Genomic DNA, 22,706 nt, shown 5'->3' with positions numbered 1-22,706 from the left:
CTTGATACACATAGATGTGGATATGCAACCTTTAGCAATTGTGCAGACCTATGCATTGCGGTTGTTCATGCAGTATTACTATTTTCTTATTTCTGAATTAGGGATGGAGGTGCATGTTATCATGTGCCTCATTTAAAGTCCCACAACCCCTTGCTTTGTTCATTTAGCAGCATTACCCCCATCCCCCCAGCACATTAAGGTTTTTGTCCGTGGGGTGAAAAGTACAAATATTATATTCCTTGCTCCCTCAGTACCCTTTCTTTTTGTCACGTTTACCATTATCACTAAAAGAGAAAGTATGAAAATCCCAAATATTTGGTTGCCACCCGAACGGTAACGGAGGGAAAAATCTTCCAATGGGGGAACTAGTTTTGGTGACAACCACTCACTTTAGAGGGATTTCCTCACTTCCTGTTTTGGCTATGGAACAGGAAGTGAAAGCAGGTCTCCCAAAGGGGACACAGATGGCAAATTGACCAGTTATAGCCCTCTCAACCCTTCCATCCAAGCTGGGGGGGGGGGGGGGGGCAAAATTGTGTTTAAAGTAGAACTAAAGCATGTTACCACATTTCATAATCCTGATATTGTATTTCTTCCTTTGTGTGAAATACCTGGTATTCCTGCTGGTCCTCCTTACTTTCCTGTCTTAAACTGTCCACGCTAGGCATGAGGGCACATCCAAACCAGCATGGTCAGTTTTCTGAAAGAAGCAGCCTGCTTGTCCTCCTTTGGGGAATGGAATTACTTTAGTTCTCCTGGTCCCTTAAGGTATATGCATGTCACATCCCAGGGTGCACCAAAAGGCACTGACCTCATTCGCCTAGATGATCAGAGAGGATCGGGGCACGCTGAAACCTATTTAATAAAAAAAAAAAAAGTGAGTAAGGGCTCCTTCGTACGGACGTGCCAGTGTACGGAGCCCGCTCTACTCTGCGGGGGATCACTCCGTCAATCCCCCGCTGAGTAGGAAGATGACAGGTCCGTCTCTGCACACTGTGCAAGAACGGACCTGTCGGAGTGCTATTCTCCCCTATGGGGGATTGGATGAGGACGGACCGCAGAGTCCGTTGTAACCCGATACGATGACGGATGGAAAAGTAGGTTTTTCCTCCGTCACACTTTTTCGCTGACATCTGATGCTCCATAGAGGTCTGTCAGGTGGACCTGAACAGGACAGTCCGTGTGAAAGAGGCCTTAAAGGGAAATTTGTGTAGGGGGTAGGATAGAGAGAGGAGAAAAGTTTGTTTTTAAGCACTTCAGCCCCCGAAGATTTGGCTGCTCAATGACCAGGCCATTTTTTTGCGATGTGGCACTGCAACGTTTTAACTGACAATTGTGCGGGTCATGCGACGTTGTACCCAAACAAAATTGACTTTTTTTTTTTTTTTGGACTGCAACATAGACAGATCAGACACTTTTGACACATTTTTGGGACTATTTGCATTTTATACAGCCATCAGTGCTATAAAAATGCACTGATTACTGTGTAAATGTCACTGGCAAGGAATAGGGTTAACTGTGTATTAGAGTGTGATTCTAACTGGGGGGGGGGGGGGGGGGTGGGACTGCCTGGATGAGGAGACCGATTGTTGTTCATACTTGGTATGAGCAGATCCCTCGTCACCCCCTGACAGCAAGGAGATCGGTCTGTTTACATTAACAGATCTCCGTTCTGTCTGTGTGGAGCGATTGCAAGTGCCTGGCAGCTGCGTACGCGCATCGGTGCCCCCCCTAGTGGTCAAAAGGCAAGCTGATGTATAGCTACGATGGGAAACGGGGAAAGATTTGCTTTTTTTGTGTGTGTGTGTGTGTGTGTGTGTGTGTGTGTGTGGTGGTGGGGGGGGGGGGGGGGGAAGGAAGGAAGGAGACTTTAAAAGCTTTACACACTAGCTTAAAATTTCAAAATGCCAAAGTGAGATTCTAGATGAGGGAAAACCCTGCACATTTGCTGCCCACTTTCCTCTACATTAAAGTGGTTGTAAACCTAGTTGCACCACTTTCACCTACAGGTAAGCCTACAATAAGGTTTTCCTGTAGGTATTGGAAAGATCTCCTAAACCTGCACAACGTCATTGGCGTATGCACACTGAAGAAAGGGCACGATCGTGCCGTGACTGGCTGCTTCCGCGACTCTAGCCAGTCAGAGCTTGAGTCCATGGCCCCCAGAAGATAAGTGCAACATAATGGGCTAGTATGCATACTAGCCCATTATGCTTTTACTATGCAGGGGGAAAAAAAGAGGAAGTAAAATGCATCAGGGTTTACTTCTTTAGCCTCACCTGTGCGATCGTCGAACGGGGAGATGCCGTTGTAAGCAACATCTCCCCGTTCTGTCTAGCAACAAGTGACGCTGATCTCTGCTCCATGTGAATGGAGCAGAGATCAGTGTTCACTAACACAAAGCCCAGCCCCCCACAGTTAGTAACACGCCCCTAGGAACACAACCCCTACACTGCCACCCCCTGGTTAACACCTTCACTGCCAGTGTCATTTACACAGGTATCACTGCATTTGTATAGCACTGATTGCTGTATAAATGACAATGGTCCCAAAAAATGTGTCAAAAATGTCAGATGCGTCCGCCATAATGTCGCAGTCACAATAAAAATTGCTGATCGCCGCCATTACTCGTGTAAAAAAAAAAAAAAAAAAAAATTAATAAAAATGCCATAAAACTATCTATTTTGTAAACGCTATAACTTTTGCGCAAACCAATCAATCGCTTATTGCGATTTTATATTTTATTTATTTTTCCAAAAATATGTAGAATACGTATCAGCCTAAAATGAGGGGGGAATATGTATATGTGTGTATTATAAAAAAAAAAATGTTATCTCCCCTTTTCAACTGGGTTTTATCGTGATAAAATATTGTAAAATACTTGTTAACATTCTGTTGTATATGGAGCCTGAATATTGAACTCGCACTGTATAGGGATGGTAAGTTTACTTTCTCCATTTTCTCCTAGTGTTTGATGACAAAAATGGGATTCCTTTGAGCATTTTCTCTTCTGTTGCACGGTTACCCACAATTGGCTTGCAAACATTTGCAGTAGCCAGTAATCTCTGAATAAAGGCTCTGCTTCTTTTTTATAAAGCAAATTCCAGGCTGTATCCTGGCCTACAGTCACATGCTGTCTGCTTTTAACCCATACCCAACCATTACAGAAGGCATCATTTCTGAAGTAACAAAATGCTATGGCTAGTGTTGCTCCAAATTGAAGGCTTGGATTGTTTAGTGATAACGTTTTTTTTTTTTTTTTAAACTGGGTTGATCTTTCCTGTGGAGAATTTGGCAGTGACTTGAATTATGTGTGCAACTGTGCACGAGGATATGTGGAGACTTTGTAGGGAAATCCTTTGTTTACAGAAACTCTTTTGTCACATGTCCCTTATGTGTCATCGTCATTCATTTGAAATTCCCCTGTACAGTTGTCTGTCAACAAAATGGTACATTCCCAGGGAAACATGGGTAAAACCACGCTTGCTAAAGAGGAGTTATAAGTTGTATGAGTTTGTGTGCGTGAGGAGACTCTTTTTATATTCTAGTCTCTTGCTAAAAGCATAACCATTAACCATAATTTAACAGATCTTGGAACAAAAATGCTTGGTGCCATAGGCTTCGTGTACACGGGCCTACATTTACAGAGGTCGCGGGAAAATGCAGCAAAATAGCACCACTTTTTGCATTTTCCCACGGCCGTTGATCAAAATGTTCCTAAAGAAGAATTGCGTTCAGCAAAGGGAGGCTGAAGCTCGCCTAAATGTGTCAGATCCTTAAATTTGCTAAAAGCTTGCGTGTTAATCCCCACTTTCACACTGGGGCGCTTTGCAGGCGCTACAGCGTTTAAAAATGGCGCCTGAAAAAGCCGCTGCTGTCTCTACAGTGTGAAAGCTCCACTGGCTTTCACACTGGAGCGGTGCGCTGGCAGGGCGCTAAAGTCCTGCTAGCATCATCTTTGGAGCGATGAAGGATAAAATCAATCCATCTCTGACACGTTGAAGGAGGAATCAATGGGGCAGCACAGCTATAACGCTGGCATAGCGCTGCTGCAGCATCGCTTTGCGGTGGTTTTAACCCTCTCTTGGCCGCTAGCGGGTGGTAAAAGCACCCTGATAGCGGCCAAATGGTGCCATGAAATTGATGGTAAAGCGCTGCTAAAAAATGGTGGTGCTTTACTGCCGACACTCCCACCACCCCAGTTTGAAAGGGTATAGTGTATTGCCAGCATTTAGTCTGAGTAAAGTGATCTTAGTGATATCAGTTTGGCTCCTATGTAATGTAGTAGAATGGGAAAGCTCAAAGTAAACTTATTCCTTTTTTATTATGCTTTGATTTATGGCCATCATCAGCTAAATTGAAAGGGGCTGTTGGATTTTTGTAGTCTGCTGACAAAATTGCGGAAAGTGAATACTTTCGAGTTTTAATCTTCTATAGTGATTGTGACACAGACCCTTCTATTGACTGCCATTCATTTTTGATAGCGTCAGAAACATGATTTGAGAGATTATGTTGCTGCTGCATGATCAATTATTTGATGTAGCACTCTGTACTAGGCCAGTTCACATAATGGCGTGCTTTATTTAGAAACAAAAAAAAAGTTATAAAAATAAACCTCTGATGTGTAGTTAGGAAAACGGGCATTGAATCTTATGATTGTGATGAATTTCCACTGGATCACACCCACCTGAAATAACAGTCCATTTTTGTGCTGATTGTTGTCATGACCCTTACACCTCCTTAAGTAACCTATGAGAACAGTTGGTCTCTGAATGGTTTGGTTTCTTCCTTAACATAGTGGTAATTGTCAGTCAGGTTTTCTCTTTTGTGAAACTAAATTACTTCTGCATTCCTGCTCTTAGGATTGTTTTCTTTATCCTTTATATAATAAGAAGGGGGGAGAGATGGAATCATTTACACACTCTAGACGTCATCACACAGCAGCACAATGAAACCTGCTGAATGTGGTCAGATTGGCAAAGAAAACATGCAACTATAAAATATATACATCCCCTGATGCGTGGTGTTTTTGCATGTGCTGCTATGCGTTGTTGCCTTTTTTTTTTTTTTTTTTTTTGGTTTCACACCAATGCTGCATGGATGAACTAGGCCTCATTTAGACCATTTGTGATGAACAGTGTTGCGCAGTCTCAATGCAAAGACAAGGCATTTTGCCTTGTTTCCTAGGGTGTCAGTTCACAAGACGCATATTGACATGTGCTGAAAAAAGTACTGTACAGTACTTTTTTTCCTTTTTCAGGGCTATAGCAGAAAGCACCGCGTTCCAAAACTGTGGATTGAACTTAATGAAACGTCACTTGAAGAAAAAACTAAAAAAAGGGGGGAGGGGGGGCAGTGATATAGTGGGTAATGGGGTCCCACAGGGTTCTGTACTGGGACCAATCCTATTTAATTTGTCAATAAATGACCTGGAGGATGGGGTAAACAGTATACTGTACAGTATTTGCGGACAATACTAAGCTAAGCATGGTATTTAACTTCTCCACAGGATGTGTAAACCTTGCAAGAAGATCTGAACCAATTTAATGGGGTGGGCAACTACATAGCAAATGAGGTTTAATGTAGAAAAATGTAAAATAATGAATTTTGGGTGGCAAACAATATGAATGCAATCTATACACTAGGGGGAGAACCTCTGGGGGAATCTAGGATGGAAAATTACCTGGGGGTCCTAGTAGATGATAGGCTCAGCTATGCAATGCCAAACTGCTGCTAACAAAGCATGCATTAAAGGGATTAACTCCCAGGGATAAAGCGATAAAAATCTGGAGTATGCTGTCCGGTTCTGGGCACCAGTCCTCGGGAAGGATGTACTGGAAATGAAATGAGTACAAAGAAGGGCAACAAAGCCAATAGACTATGGGACATTAGTTATGAGGAAAGGTTGCAAGCACTAAACTTACTCTCTTCGGAGCAGAGATGCTTGAGAGAGGATATGATTTTGATTTACAAATGCCACACTGGTGACCCCACAATAGGGATGAAACATTTTTTTTTTTTTTTTTTTTTTGGAAGGGAGTTTAACAAGACACATGGGCACCGATTAAAATTAGAAGAAAAGAGGTTTAACCTTGAATACGTAGAGGGTTCTTTACTTAAGAACAGCAAGGACATGGTATTCCCTTCCCCCGTCTCAGTTGGGGCCATCAATAGTTTCAAAAAAACTATTAGATAACCACCTGAACGACTACAACATACAGGGATATACAATGTAATACTGACATACAGTGGGGCAAAAAAGTATTTAGTTAGCAACCAATTGTGCAAGTTCCTCTACTTAAAAAGATGAGGCCTGTAATTGTCATCACAGGTATACCTCAACTATGAGAGGCAAAATGTGGAAACAAATCCAGACAATCGCATTGTCTGATTTTTGAAAGTTTATTTGGAAATTAAGTATTTGGTCACAAAAAACAAGCAAGATTTCTGGCTCACAGACCTATATCTTCTTTTAAGGGGCTCCTCTGTCCTCCACTCATTACCTGTATTAATGCCACCTGTTTGAACTTGTTATCGTTATAAAAGACACCTGTCCACAACCTCAGTCACACTCCAAACTGAAGACCAAAGAGCTGTCGAAGGACACCAGAAACAAAATTATAGACCTGGCTGGGAAGACTGAATCTGCAATAGGCAAGCAGCTTGGTGTGAAGAAATCAACTGTGGGAGCACTAATTAGAAAATGGAAGATGTACAAGACCACTGATGATCTCCTTCGATCTGGGGCTCTACGCAAGATCTCACCCCGTGGGGTCAAAATGATCACAAGAACGGTGAGCAAAAATTCCAGAACCACACGGAGGGGACCTAGTGAATGACCTGCAAAGAGCTGGGTCCAACGTAACAATGGCCACCATCGGTAACGCACTACACTGCCAGGGACTCAGATCCTGCCGTGCCAGATGTGTCCCCCTGCTTAAGCCAGTACATGTCTGAGGTTTGCTAGAGAGCATTTGGATGATCCATAAGAGGATTGGGAGACTATCATATGGTCAGATGAAACTAAAGTAGAACTGTTTGGTAGAAACACAAGTTGTCGTGTTTGGAGGAGAGAGAATGCTGACTTGCAACCAAAGAACACCATACCTACTGTGAAGCATGGGGGTGGCAACATCATGCTTTGGGGCTGTTTCTCTGCAAAGGGAACAGGACAACTGATCCGTGTACATGAAAGAATGAATGAGGCCATGTATCGTGAGATTTTGACTGCAAACTTCCTCCCATCAGCAAGGGCATTGAAGATGAAACATGGCTGGGTCTTTCAGCATGACAATGATCCCAAACACACCGCCCGGGCAACAAAGGAGTGGAAGCATTTCAAGGTCCTGGAGTGGCCCAACAGTCTCCAGATCTCAAACCCATAGAACTCCTTTGGAGGGAGTTGAAAGTCCGTGTTGCCCAGCGACAGCCCCAAAATATCACTGCTCTAGAGGAGATCTGCATGGAGGAATGTGTAAACATACCAGCAACAGTGTGTGACAACCTTGTGAAGACTTACAGAAAATGTTTGACCTCTGTCATTGCCAACAAAGGATATATAACAAAGTATTGAGATAAACTTTTGATATTGACAAAATACTTATTTTCCACCATCATTTGCAAATTCTTTCAAAATCAATGTGATTCTGTCTGGATTTGTTTCCACGTTTTTGTCTCTCATAGTTGATGACAATTACAGGCCTCTCTCATCTTAAGTGGGAGAACTTGCACAATGGGTGGCTGACTAAATACTTTTTTGTCCCACTGTATAATCGTACACCTAAGTTGGACTTGTGTCTTTTTTTTTTTTTTTTTTTTCAACCTCACCTACTATGTAATATGTCTGGATCAACGTGAATAGCTCACTAGATTTCTAGCAGGATAAATAGGTACTTGTCTGTACTAGTGGTGTACTTAGGCCCTGTTCACATCTGGTGGTTTGAGATCTCAGGCAGAATCTCTGCAATTTTGCCTGCAATCCCAAATCGTAATGCAATGGTGGAAAAATGCATCATGCATGTTCTGGTGCTGTGCTGGTGCTGGTGCTTGTTCCATGACGCCTAAACATGGTGCGGTTTTTGGAAAAGCAAGCGATTGCTTCTTTTGGGTGAGAAGCTTTGCTTGATGCTTGCTACCACAATTTACCACAACTTCTCACACAGTAAAGCCGCATCGTGCTTGGGTGCCTGAACAAATATGATGCATTTTGGCACTATTGCAGAGGAGGACTACTTGTAACTCCCCACACCAATCGTCCCTGACTGCCCAAGCATCAGGGTATTTGCGTGAGTACATGCTTGATACCAATACTAGTGTCGGTATCGGACAACCCTAGTTACAGCCTTATTCAAAAATTGATTTCATTATTTCCCTCAACTCTACAAACAATACCCCATAATGACAACATGAAAGAAGTTTGAAATCTTTGCAAATGTATTAAAAATAAGCCAAAAATATATACATAAGTATTCACAGCCTTTGCCATGACACTCAACATTGATCTCAGGTGCATCCCTATTTCCACCGATCATCCTTGAGCTGCTTCTACAACTTGATTGGAGTTCACCTGTGGTAAATTCAGTTGATTGGACATGATTTAGAAAGGCACACACCTGTCTATATAAGGTCCCACAGTTAACAGTGCATGTCAGAGCACAAACCAAGCCATTGAAGTCCAGGGAATTGTCTGTAGACCTCTGAGACAGGATTGTTGCAAGGAACAGATTTAGGAAAGGGTACAGAAAAAATTCTGCAGAATTGAAGGTCCCAATGAGCACAGTGGCCTCCATACTCTGTAAATGGAAGTTTATAACCACCAGAACTTTCTAGAGCGGGTCGTCTGGCCAAACTGGGCGATCGGGGGCCCAAGGACCTTGGTCAGGGAGGTGACCAAGAACCAGATGGTCACTTCGACAGAGCTCCAGCATTTTTCTGTGGAGAGAGAGAGAGAGAACCACCCAGACAAATAACCACCTCTGCAGCATTATACCATTCAGGCCAGTGTGGTAGAGTGGATAGAAGCTACTCCTCGGTAAAAGGCACATGGCAGCCCACCTGGCACATGCCAAAAGGCACCTGAAGTACTCTGACCATGGGAAGCAAAATTCTCTGGTCGGATGACACAAAGATTGAACTCTTTGGCCTAAAAAAGCACAACAAACCAAGTCTAGTGCTGTCCCCACTATTCCTATTCCAACATTAAACAGTCTAAGTGTAGTAGATCTGCTCAGGGTGTTGCAGCTCTCCCACTAGTCCACTGGGTGGCTGACATAAATCTGAAAATATATAGAACAAGAGAGTGCATGCCAGCCCTAGTGTGTTATCGTTTTATTTGCAAGGTTCAATGTGTAAAATACGAGGGTTGCACTTGCTGACATCTGATGTTAAAGAGCATTGGCAACTCCAGTGACCTACTCTCCTGGTCTGTAAGGATCAGTTGGCTCACTGAGACTTGTGGCGTGGTGAGGGGAAACGGCATGCACTAGCCGCCTACTACATAGTAAAGCACGCCGCTCAGGACACTCACACGGACCAGCCGGTGCTTGTGTCACATCACTCGGGGTAGGGAGAGCACAGTGATACGGTGACTCCTCTTGTATGCTTCATGTAGCTGCTTGAGACAACATATTTTGGGGCGTGGCCTCCTTCAGGTAACGTCCTCATCTCCTCTTGCATCGTCATATGCTAGAACCCCGCCGCCCTACCTCAATGTGAGCCAATGGCATCAGACAGACCAGGAGCTGGGAGTGAACAGCAAAGGCATATCTACAAAGAGATGGGGGTAGTCTAGAAACGGCATTCCAAGCTAATATGTATATATGCTAAATTATAAGATTATAAAACTAGTTTTAATATATCTAAATTATTAAAAAATTAAACATTCTAATCATAATATATCTGTTAAAACACTTATAAAGTACTTATATGAAAAATAAATATACTATATAAAAAAAACATACTACATCATAAATGACAGAAGAACACGTTCTATATATTTTCAACTCTTTGGCCTGAATGGCAAGCGTCATGTCTGGAGAATACCAGGCACCACTTATCACCTGCCCAATACCATCCCTACAGTGAAGCATGATGGTGGCAGCAACATGCTGTGGGGATGTTTTTCGGTGGCAGGAGCTGAGAGAATAGTCTGGATCGAGGGAAAGATAAATGCAGCAATGTACAGAGACCTCCTTGATGAAAACCTGCTAAAGATGTCTCTGGGGCAAAGGTTCTCCCGACAGGACAATGACTCTAAGCACACAGCCAAGATAACAAAGGAGTGGGTATGGGACAACTCTGAATGTCCTTGAGTGGCCAAGCTAGAGCCTAGATTTGAACCTGATTGAACATCTCTGGAGAGTTCTGAAACTCGCTGTGCATCAATGCAACCCATCCAACCTGATTTGAGCTTGAGAGGTCCTACAAAGCTTGTAGCATCATACCACAAAGTATTGAGCAAAGGCTGTGAAATAAATATGTTCATGTGGTGATTTATTAATGGGGTATATGTAGTATTTTGAGACAAATAATGCATTTAATCCATTTTGGAATAAGGTTGTAACATAACAAAATGTTAAAAAGCTGTGAATACTTTCTGGATCCACTGTACCTGATTGGGGGATAGTGCATACCAAATAAGTTGGCTGTTTAGTGTTTTGTTTTTCTACTTGAACTGTGGAATGTATAAACTGGTGTAATGTACAGACTCTGAAACTCGGTGTGTGTTTTGAGTACTCCAAGTGTTTGTCTGTACTTTTATTTATATTTTTTTTACCTCTGGCATTCTGTACAATAAAACCTTTTTTCAGATTTTTTTTTTTTTTTTTTTTTTTTTATAAAAGATAACCTTTTGAGAGTCTATGTATTGTAGAGATCTGCTTAAATTTTTATATTTTTTTTTTTTTTTTCAGTTAAAGGATATATTAAATTAAGCCAGTAGACTACAACTGGCCCCTGAAGTTGAAATGCAACTTTAAAAAAACAAAAAAAAAAACACAAGGCTAATGTAATGTAATCATTGCATGTGTTTTTTTACATGAAGGTACCTGAATTTGATTTTAGTGTCATGAGAACATGTCAGAGGAAGGGCAGTGTTGGGCGTGAATTCAGTACTGCTTACAGGAGAAGAGTGAGTCATCAGTCTGCATTACTGAAGCAGAGAAAAGTTAAGTCACTTGTCTGGTTTTGTCTGGCAGGACTTAATCTCGGAACTGGATGAACCAAAAAATCCTTTTTAAAAGGCAAAAACGAATATGTATTTTAATTATTTTTTTTTTTCCTTCTCCCCTGGAGTCTGTAATGTATTCAAAATATGTTTGTCCCATAAACACTGGTGTATAGAGATGAACAGTGATTGCATAACAATAATAATTTCACCATGTGACCACAAGGAGGTGTACGTTATGGGGTCCCCCCCCTCCTCTTTGCCAAATATATGCTTTTAAAATGCCACCTCTTTAATTTCACCGTTCTAATGGAGGCATTTAATGAAAATTTCAGTAAAGACCTCCAAAGAAGGACATGAGTGATGTGAGCTTTTGCTAACTTTTACTATGCTTTTTTCATGTGCTGCTTTCTTTGGTAAACCGTGTGGCAGCTCCTGATGCTTTGAAGACAAAAAGTACATTGAAAGTAGAAGGTGGAGTTGGGCTTTAAGACAATCCTGATAGTGTAGGATTATTTTGAAGATGCTAAATAAACCTTTCCTGAGAGAAACATGTAGGCTGACATTGCTGGTTTCTCATTCTGCAAACACTAGCCATGCTGACTCTACAGGGCTTCAGTACTTTGAACTCCTGAGGCCTCATGCGCGCGCGTACACACACATCTCCAAAACAAATGAGTACATAAACTTGTGACTTTACTCTGCCTTTCCTGATTTGTATACATGTTCCAGGTCACTGGCTTGGAAGGAGGCAGCAAAAACAGCCTCCTCATTTCCTAGACATGCTTTACTTTTTATCCCTTTCACCATGTCCTAGGAAATTACAATGCCTAACTGACCCTTGATTGGTTATGCAATATACAGTATTTTTATTAAAAATGCATGCTTAAACCTGGATTCCACTTTTTTGTTTTCTAGGTGGCCATTAAGTCAATCCGCAAAGATCGTATAAAAGATGAGCAGGATATGCTACACATCCGGAGAGAGACTGAGATAATGACCTCCCTCTGCCATCCTCATATTATTTCAATATATGAAGGTAAGGATCACTATTTTAGAATACTAACATGTTTCTGTAGTAGAATATTGCAAACTAAATGGGCATGCAGGTCTGGTAAGTAAACAAACAGGAGAAAAGCGATTTTTTTTTTTTTTTTTTTTTTTAATAAAAGTGCAGTAGCTTTTAATACCGCTTGCAATGGGGGCACTTATGCAGGCTCAATCCCAATGTCTGTCTAGAGACACGTGCTGCTCAAACCACTCCCTTCCTGGTAAAGAGTGCCCCCTTGTCCTCTGTGAGGACCTTTTTTAAAGTAACACTAAAGCTTCCTTTTTATTTTGGGGGGGGGGGGGAATTAGGAGAAATGTTTTACTTGCATGCTCTGTGCAATGGTTTTGCACAGAGCAGCCCGGATCCTCTTCTCGGGTCCCATGCTGGCGCTCCTGGCTCCTGCCAGGTGCCCCCACAGCTAGCAGCTTGCTGTGGGGGGGGGGGTCACCCAGGCAGGTGCGCCCCCGAGCCTGGCCCCATCTCCTGATGGAAGTCAATCGGGAGTGTGCGTCCCCGGAGGGCCAGGGTACTCGTTGACATCACTGTATCAAGAGGGGGCTTGGGTAAGTACACACAGTGCACACACAAGGTGTTTTCCCCACCCCCCCCCCCCCCTTCATGCATAGAATGCATGAAGGTAAAAACCTTGTGCCTTTACAACCACGTTAAAGTGGTTGTAAACCCTTACAACACACTTTGACCTACAGGTAAGCCTAGATTAAGGCTTACCTGTAGGTCCAAGAAATATCTCCTAAACCTACACTGTTTTGGAGATATTTGCCAAAAGACAGACACCGCTGTCTACGGCGCATGCGCCGTAGACAGCGGCGCACTGGGCGCGGCACCCAATGTGCAGGAGTGACAGCTTCGCCGAATGACGGCGACGGAGCAGCGAGACCCACCGAGAAGATGGATGTGCTGGACTACAGGGGACAGCGGTGACTTGCGCTGGACTACAGGGGACAGCGGTGACTTGCGCTGGACTACAGGGGACAGCGGTGACTTGCGCTGGCTCCTGTGTCAGGTAAGTGACACATGATGGACTACTATGCGATGCATAGTAGTCCATTATGCTTTACCTTTGCAGGGAATGAAAGAGGAAGTAAACTCATCAGGGTTTACTTCGTCTTTAAAAACTCTACACCAAGGTCAATATATGGACCACTTTTGTGTTTTGTGTTGTTGAAACAAAACTAACAAAAATTGTCTTTGCATACAGTTTGGAGTTCATGGTAGCAACGCTGTTGTAATGTGATGCTGCAAGTTAGGTTTTTCCCACTTTTAATAATAAAGCCCCTTGCAATCGGCACATGTTGGGGAGTGACATGCTTGTACAGGTCTATAAGCTTCAGGATACAGGACATGGCTGTGCAGGTATAGTTCTCCAGCAAGCCAGTTTAATTCCTGAACTGTCTGAAAACTGAGACTAGTCATGTTTCGAAATTGCTGTTCTGACACAGCCTGTTTTAGAACAATAGATCTGTAGCTTATTAAAGGTTGCTTTTTTTTGTTTATAAAACAAACCAAAAAAAAAAAACTTCTTCCCCCTTGAGGCATAGAGCGCACAGCAAAATTGCCTAAATGATTGATTAAGCTAATTTTAAGCTTTAAAGCGGTAGTAAACCCGCATTTTTTTTTTTTTTTTTTTTTTTTAAAACCTGCAAAGCAAAAGGCATAATGAGCTAGTATGCACCGCATACTAGCTCATTATGAAATACTTACCTTAGAACGAGGCCCCGACATCTCGCCCGATCCACGCCGAGGAAGCCGACATGCTCCCTCGGCGTCTCTTCCGGGTATCGCGGCTCCGGCGCTGTGAGTGGCCGGAGCCGCGATATCGTCACTCCCGCGCATGCGCGCGGGAGATTTAAATCCGGCCGGGCGAGCGCTGCCGGATTTTCACGGAGAGAACCCCCTTGTGCGCATGCGCCGCTGCAGTCAGCGGCGCATACCGAGGGGAATATCTCCTAAACCGTACAGGTTTAGGAGATATTTTTTTTACCTACAGGTAAGCCTTATTATAGGCTTTCCTGTAGGTAAAAGTTAAAAAAGTGGGTTTACTTCCACTTTAACCACTTTCAGACTGGACCATTTTGCTGGCTTAAGACCAGAGCACTTTTTGCTATTCGGCACTGCTTCGCTTTAACTGACAATTGCACGCTCATGCGACGTGGCTCCCAAACAAAATTGACATACTTTTTTATATATATTTTTATTTTTTTGTCACTGCGACATGGCGGACACATCAGACATTTTTGGGACCATTGTCATTTATACAGCAATCAGTGCTATACAAATGCACAGATTCCTGTGTAAATGAGACTGGCAGTGAAGGGGTTAACCACTAGGGGCCAGTGTATGAGTTAAGTGTGCCCTGGGGAGTGTTTTCTAACTGAGGGTGTCATGGCTACATGTGACACGTCACTGATCTTTGCTCCCGATCACAGGTAGCAAAGATCAGTGACACTGTCACTAGGCAGAACAGGAAGATGCTTTTTTACATTAACATCTCCCTGCTCTTCCTCTGTGAGGCGATCGAGTCCAACACACAGAGCTTGCCACGCATGCCTCTTAAAGGGCCATGTACATTAGTTTGCCTGTACGAGCGTGTGTGTGTGTGTGTGTCCTAAACACTTACCTGAGCCCGTCAGGGATCCAGCATTGTGTCTGGCTGCAGTCTTCTTTACCTGCTCTTCCTCTTCTCACAGGGACTTTGGTAGCAGATGCTGTGAGAGGGGGCAGAGCAAAACCAGCGCCGTGTGTATTTTATGGCAATGCGGCTCCATAGACACACACAGCTTGGGAGCGAGCACACGTGTGCACCCCCATAGCAGACGGCTTACTATGCTATACAAATGCACTGATTCCTGTGTAAATGACACTGGCAGTGAAGGGGTTAAGTGTGTCCTAGGGGCGTGTTTTGTAACTGGGGGGGGCGTGGCTGTGTTTTACAGATCACTGTTCTCTGCTTCAATCATAGGGATCAGAGATCAGTGTTGTTGCTAGGCAGAACGGAAAAATGCTGTTTACATCGGCAGCTCCCCATGAGAGGGTCCCGACGGACACGCGTGATAACACGGCAGCAAATTAAAAGGGATGTACCTGTACGCCCATTTGCCTGTCTGTACCATTCTGCCAACGTACATCGTCGTGCGCCGGTCGGGAAGCGGGTCAAAGTATTTAACCCCCACCCCCAAAAAAATAAATAAAATATCTTCCTTTTTTTTAAAGCATGTTATACAGCACAGTGCTTGTGCTGTGTAATTTGGCCCCCTGTAACACCTGAAATACCTGGCTGATCCCGCCTAGCTATACCCTTCCCCCTGTACGCTGACTCAGATATATCAGGGCTGCTGTGCCAGTGTACATGCCTTCATAATATGCTGCAATGCTCTCCTGTGTCCTCCTTGTTTGCTTGTACCCGTGTACTAGTGCCCGCCCCTCTCATATCTGTAGCTAAATCCTCCCATCCTCTCTGCACGATAATTGGTGTGCCTGTGTAATGTAAAAAAATCTGCAGATCTGTACCTACATAACTGCAGCTCCCAGCACTTAGCTCTCGGCGCTCTCTCTCCTCTCTCCCAGGCTGACGTCGGTGGGAGGACTCGGGCCCCACCCACTGGAACTGTGAGTCAAGAGAGAAGAGAGCTGTCAAGCTTATACAAGTACAATCTGTAAAACTTTACAATACAGGGACACTTATTATGGTACAGAGGAGATGAAAGGATTTGAAAGAAGTGGGTTAACAACAATTTTAAATATGTAATATGCACTTGTTGAGAAGGGACCAGTATGTTATAGGGATTCGTAAGTTGGTAAAAAAAATAAAGGAAACCTGCGGTGAGAAAAAAATGCCATTGCTGAACTCCTAGAAATGCTGGTTGTCTGGCCGTTTCAGTATTCAGCACTTTAAATCACTGATGCAGAGCAAATGTGCAGCCAATCTAGTCAGTATTTCTAATATGCATGTTTGTTTCTTATTGTATATCATGGGACACAGAGCGTCTCCCAGGTCTCCTCCTGGCTATCCCTCCCTCACAAGCCGATCCTACTGGATCGGATGCCCTTACTCGCTGGGGGAAAACTATTTTGAGAGAGGAGGGGGGCGTGATGCGACAGACGGGCCAGGGCTTAGCGCGGCTTTGACGTCCAGCACATAAGTGTGTTTTAAGAACCCAATTTGTGCTGCTGCAAGGTGTCGGAGGGACACAAGCAAAGAGGGTCATGAAAGGTTTGGTGACACAGGCATTCCTATTGACACGTTTACTATTCACATCAGGCTGAGCATTAATGGCAGCAGCAGTGGCTGGACTATTGCTCAAGCAGTAAATGTAATCCTTCTGGTAGTACCTCTGCTTTTGTGCGTTGGGCTATGGTCGGAAGGGGGGTAAAAACATCCAAAAAAAGGGCTCAAGAAGCACTTCAGCCACAAAAAAAGCCTAGAACCATCTCAAAAAATAAAATAAAAAATGGCATCCTCCCCTGAAGGTGGCTGGTCAGTGAGCCATCGGGGCTGTCGGGTGTTCCAACTGCTTTCAACACTGCAGCCCCTGTCTATAGTACTGAAGAGGTTTTTTTCCTCCACATTTTAGAGTTGGAGCAGAAGATTGATGCTTTAATCGCATCCCAGAGTGGGACTAAATGCGATGGGTCCCCTTCCATTACCCGGGACCCTCAAACTGTGGAACCGGGCGTGAGAGATGATGAATTTTTCTCAGGGGATGACTCCTCTTTTGAAGAGTCAAATATGGAAGGATCACTTCCACAATCTGAAAGCTTGATGGTACCATTTCTTACAGAATTGGTCCGTTCCACATTTATGCTGCCATTAGCTGAGCCAGTTGATGAGCCCACTTCTTGTTTGGGTCCGCTAAAGCCTCCCCAAGCTTTTCATGCTTTCCCTATCCATTCATTGCTGAAAAAGCTTATGTATTCTGAGTGGGATCACCCAGAAAAAAAAAAAAACACCCCCCCCCCCCCCCTGAAAAGGTTTTCAACACTTTATCCTATTGAGGAAGAATTTAAAAAGAAATGGGGGGGGGGGGGGATGCTAGCAATTGACGCTGCTATATCCTCTGTAAATAAAAATTTGACTTGTTCAGTAGACAATGCTGAAGCATCCAACGGATAAGAAGTTGGAATTCCTATTTAAAAACAATTTTTTCTCTGCCAGGTTCAGTGGCTCAGTCTGCACTGGTAGCAGTCGGTGTGTTTTTAATCCTTGAGAGACTCGTTTTAAACGGGTGCTTAAGATTATTCCTGATCAGCAGGCCCAAGATTTGGCCGGGATACCAGGGGGTGTTATGTTTCTCAATAGACATTATGAGAGATTCCATTTTCCAGGCCTCATGACTTGCACTTGGGCTGGTGCATATCTGTAGAGTTCTGTGGTTGGAAAATTAGTCAGCCGAAGCACCATGCAAAAAGCTCCTGGCTAGTTAACCATTTTGCGGTGAACGGCTGTTTGGTGACGATATGGATAAATACATCCAAAGAATTTCTAATGGGGAAAAAGTTCCTTTTTTGCTGGTTAAGAGGAGTAAGCGTGTTTCTTTTAAGCAAGCTTCTCCAGTGCCAGGAGCAACAGCCTCCAGGCAGTCATGACTGCCTCCACCGTCAAGTTCAAGAGGCAGTTCTCAAGGGTCTGGCAGGAAGAGTGTCAAGACTAATAGGTGGCTTCCTCAATATCTCTAGGATACAAACTAGAGTTCCGAGTGTTCCGTCGTCTCGTTTTTTTCTCAGACCAAACGTTCCCAGGGATCCAGAGAAAAATAGGTCTCTTTCAAGCTTTGGACCATCTTCTGTCTCAAAAGGCGAGATCGGGAGTCCCCAGGGAAGAGCAGGGATTAGGGTTTTATTCAAACCTTTCCACTGTACCAAAACCAAATGGGGATGTCAGACCCGTTTTAGATCTCAAAGATCTAAATTGTTTTTTGTATGGAGTCAATCTGATCAGTGGTCTTCTTGTGGCCCAGGGGATCTTGGGTATTCAGGGACCGTAAAGAGGGCCGTCGGAGACCCATGGACTTTACCGCCACGGCCAGACCTTCTCTCTCAAGGTCCGGTATTCCATCCTACTTTACAAACTCTAAATTTAACGGTTTGGCTATTGAGACCCACATTCTGAAGAAGCGTGGGCTATCAGGTTCAGTGGTATCTACCTTGATTAATGCAAGGAAGCTGGCCTCCAGAGTCATATATTATGGAGTCTGGAAGGCATGTCTCCTGATGTGAATCCAGGTGTTGGCACCGCAGGAAATATGTCATGGGTAGGATCCTTGACTTTCTACAGATGGGATTAGAAATCAAACTGGCCTTGAGTACTATCAAAGACCAGGTTTCAGCCTTATCGGTATTATTTCAAGGACCACTTGCTTCGCGCACTCTGGTTTGTAGCTTTTATTCAGGGGGTAACGTGGCTTAATACTCCGGTTAGCTCACCCCTGAACCCTTGGGACTTGGGTTTAGTCCTGTCGGCATTACAGAAACAACCTTTTGAGCCAATATATCCTATTGCCTAAGGAATTTTTATTTTTTTCTGGTAGCCATATCATCTGCAAGAAGGGTATAAGAGTTGGCTGCTCTTTCTCATAAAGAGACATATATTGATCCTTCACAAGGATAAGGTTGTATTTCATCCTCCTCCTAATTTTATACTGAAGGTAGTATCAGACATTTAAACCAGAACCCTGTTCTGCGGGAGAAAGGTCACTACATTCTCTTGATGTGGTGATAACAGTCGGAGTCTACTTGAAAGCGATTGCTCAAACTGATGTTTTGTTTGTGTTGCCGGAAGGTCCTAATATAAGATGGACAGCATCGAAATCTACTATTTCTAAATATATTCGTCAAGTGATTGTTCAAGCTTATGGTTTTGAAGAGGAAAGTTCTACTTTTTTCATATTAAAGTGCACTCCACCAGGGCTGTTAGTACTTCCTGGGCAGTGCATCACCAGGCCTCCATGGCTCAAATCTGCAAGGCCTCAACTTGTTCTTCAGTCCATACACTTACCAGATTCTATGAAGTAGATGTAAAAGGTCATAAGGATATCGCCTTTGGGCGCAGTGTACTGCAGGCAGCAGTATAAGTCCTCTAGTCTCTTGGTGCCCTACTTTTGTGTCTCCCTCCCTTCAGTTGGCATTGCTATGGGACATCCCACATAGTAACTACTATGGCTCTGTGTCCCATGATGTACGATAAGACTTTTATAACCGCTTACCTGTAAAATACTTTCTTTGAAATGCATCGTGGGACACAGAGGTCCCTCCCTTCTTTCTGGTATACGCGTGTATTGCTTTGCTGCAAAAACTGAGGTACTCACAGTAGTGGGATGGGTTATATAGGGATTGGACTTCCCGTCTTGGGGTGTGCCAGTGTCCATCACCTGAAGGTGGCCTATAACCCACATAGTAACTACTATGGCTCTGTGTCCCGTGATGTACTTCAAAGAAAAGGATTTTACAGGTAAGCCGTTATAAAAATCCTATAAGCTGTTATAAAAATCCTATTTTTTGGCTTAGTAATTAAAAGAATTGAGGGCTCTGGTTCAACACAAAAGCAAGGCAATTAGCATTTTTAGAAGGAGCTGTCGGCCTCTGTTTTCCTGAAGTTATCATTTTTTGTATCGGAGCGTGTCTGGAAGTTGTGATCTAATTACGCATATAATGGGACATGGTTACAAGTACTGCATACAGTGAGATTCTTTTTATGTTCTTTATGCTTTTATTTAAACAAACTTATTGTTTAAGCTAGTAATTCTCATTTAATTAGACATTCCTTTTTGTACACCTGTGTTCTATTATGCTGCATAGTCTGGATTAGGGGTGCCAACCTGTGGCCACAGTGAATTTAAACCAGGGAACCACATGCTCTGGAATTGCAGGTCAAGGCCAGATTGCAATGAACGGGTTGAAGGTGCCAGTAAACTGCAGTGCTTTAGTGTGGCAGAAGCCTTTATAAGCATGTAAGGGCTTGTTTGCAGTTTGGGGACAGTAAAACCCCAATAGTTCATTGTGGCCTGCGAGTGGTTACCAAACCACTTAAGTGGCCCTTGCGCTTCAAAAGGTTGAGCACCCCTGTTCTAAATATTGGGCAGCTATATATATATATATATATATATATATATATATAAAAAATTTTATTGTAACATGCAGCCATTTTATGCTGTCTAGTTGGATACTGCAGTTCAGAGCGAAAGTACATGCCACAGAAAGAACAAACCTGGGTCATGCTTATCTATAAAGGAAGATAACATGGGGCTGTAAAATTATAAAAGGGCTCAGCCACCTGGCATACACTGGCGACATTCAAATTGCCTGAGTGAACTCTATTGCTGTGCCTTTTCTACCTAGATGATGTAGCATGGGGAAGGAATTGAACAATCTGTGGCCTCAGGAAAAAAACTTCCCAGCATTTGAGTAAATTTTAATAAAATACTTTGTGCACCACTAGTTCTCGTTTCTATGTGCTCACGACGCTCTGAACCAAACTTGCTAAACATTAAGAATTGTATGAAGAGGAAGTCCATTGAGACATACTGGATTAATTTGGGAGCTCTAAGCTTTCTAATCAAGAATGTGAAGTGTTTAGTGCAGCCTTATGGTTACGGTAACGGCTTTTCCTTTTTTAGGCCTTTTGTACACTGCAGCTTGAAAAAGCTCAGTACAGCATTTTATTTTATTTTTCTGAGCTAAAATACAGCCCATTAATTGTAATGCGCCTATGCACACAGGCGCGAAAACGAGCATTGTGCATTCTTCAGTGAAAAAAATATTGCAAAATCCTACTTTTTTGGTCAGTAATTTTACACCTCATGAGCGCAAATGTCCATTTACATTGCGTAGAAGGAGAATGCGAGAATAATTTTTTTGTGCATTAGCAAAATGTACAAAGCTTATGACAGGTCCCCATGTATGTTCACCCACAGCGCAAATTTAGATATGTATACAAGCTTGAAAACAAAAAGGTAATATATTGCAGCCTACTGGTTCTTAGATTTGGTGGCTGCATGTCAAAAAACAAAAAATTGCCAGCTTGCAGCAAACCAAATTTCCCGTCTAAGGCCCCTTTCACACTGGGCGGGAGTGGCTTCGGCGGTAAAACTGCACTACTTTACCTTCGTTTTAACGGTGGTATTCGGCTGCTAGTGGGGCGGATTTAACCCCTGCTAGTGGCCGAAAGGGTTAAAACCGCAGACAAATCGGCGCTTTGCCGGTGGTATAGCCGCACTGCCCCATTGATTTCAATGGGTAGGAGCAGTGTATAAACTGCTCCAAAGATGCTGCTTGCAGGAGTGGTTGGTGTGTTTTTTTTATTTTTTTTTTTTTTTTTTTTTTTACATCCTGCCAGCACACCGCTACAGTGTGGAAGCCCTCGGGTTGACATTTAAAACCAAGGGGTTTATTTTGCACACGCTTGCAAATACGTGTATAGGCTGCAGCAGCCACGTTTCGGCACCCCCAATGTACTGCAGTCCTAACTCTATAATTTTGAGTCTCCTGAATTTCAAACACAAAGTAATATGATGAATAGATTAAGGACAGATATGTTTTGGAGGGAGCCCACCCCTCAAATGTACAGGGAAGCAGTTTCTTGCAGGATGGCTGCTAAGGGAGCTGGGAATTTATTTATTCCTCCCTACAGAAAACACAATTTGATCTCGTCAGCAATGCAATGACCTTGTCACGTCCTGTAGGCTTAAAAGGGAAAAAAAACAGAGATCCTGATGTACTAAAGATGATCAATTGGAGACCTGCTTGAAATTCATCTTGTGTAACAACCTTTTTTTTTTGGGTGTGGCTTGCATGCACTTAAAGAGGAAGTAAACCCTGATGGGTTTACTTCCTCTTTTTTTTCCCTGCAAAGGTAAAGCATAATGGACTACTATGCATCGCATAGTAGCTCATTATGTGTCACTTACCTGACACAGGAGCCAGCGAAGTCGCCGCTGTCCCCTGTAGTCCGCCGCATCCATGTTGCTTGTGGCGTCTCGCAGCTCCGACGAATCACAGCGGCGCAACCGCGATGACGTCACTCCCGTGCATGCGCACGGGAGTCGCGTCTCGCAGCTCCGCCGCTGCCATACGGCGAAGCCGCGATGTCACTCCCGCGCATGCGCACGGGAGTCGACAAATTTGGCAAATCCATTCTTGGATTTGCCGCATTTAGTGCGCCTGCGCACCGCTGTCTACGGCGCATGCGCCGTAGACAGCGGTGCCCATTTTCGGGCAAATATCTCCTAAACCATATAGGTTTAGGAGATATTGCTTGGACCTACAGGTAAGCCTTAATCTAGGCTTACCTATAGGTCCAAGTTGTTTGGAAGGGTTTACTTCCTCTTTAAATCAAACAGATCTAAATGATTTGATTTCTGCGAATATTATTGCACAGTTGCTATTTGTTTTAAACTTGGTATCTGCTGATATAATTGTAATAAATGAATGTACTGTACATTAAGGATGGCCTGAGAACAGGGTACTTCATTTTGTTTC

The 22,706-nt window shown here is 43.4% G+C and overlaps 1 protein-coding gene across 2 annotated transcripts in view; it reads left to right on the top strand.

The window, feature by feature from the left end:
- NUAK2 (NUAK family kinase 2) overlaps nt 1–22,706 on the top strand; it is a 49,499-nt gene that overhangs the window by 7,499 nt on the left and 19,294 nt on the right. For both annotated transcript variants that reach the window (XM_077481296.1, XM_077481295.1), the window contains exon 2: nt 12,083–12,203. In XM_077481296.1, the coding sequence (XP_077337422.1) occupies nt 12,083–12,203 (121 nt within the window). The remainder of the gene's footprint in view (nt 1–12,082; nt 12,204–22,706) is intronic.

Source organism: Lithobates pipiens, unplaced genomic scaffold, assembly GCF_037356315.1.
Source record: "Lithobates pipiens isolate NorthernLeopardFrog02 unplaced genomic scaffold, aLitPip1_a1.2 Scaffold_16, whole genome shotgun sequence".
Lineage (NCBI taxonomy): Eukaryota > Metazoa > Chordata > Amphibia > Anura > Ranidae > Lithobates > Lithobates pipiens.
Note: the sequence above shows the minus strand (reverse complement) of the source record. Positions and strands in the feature narration are given on the sequence as shown.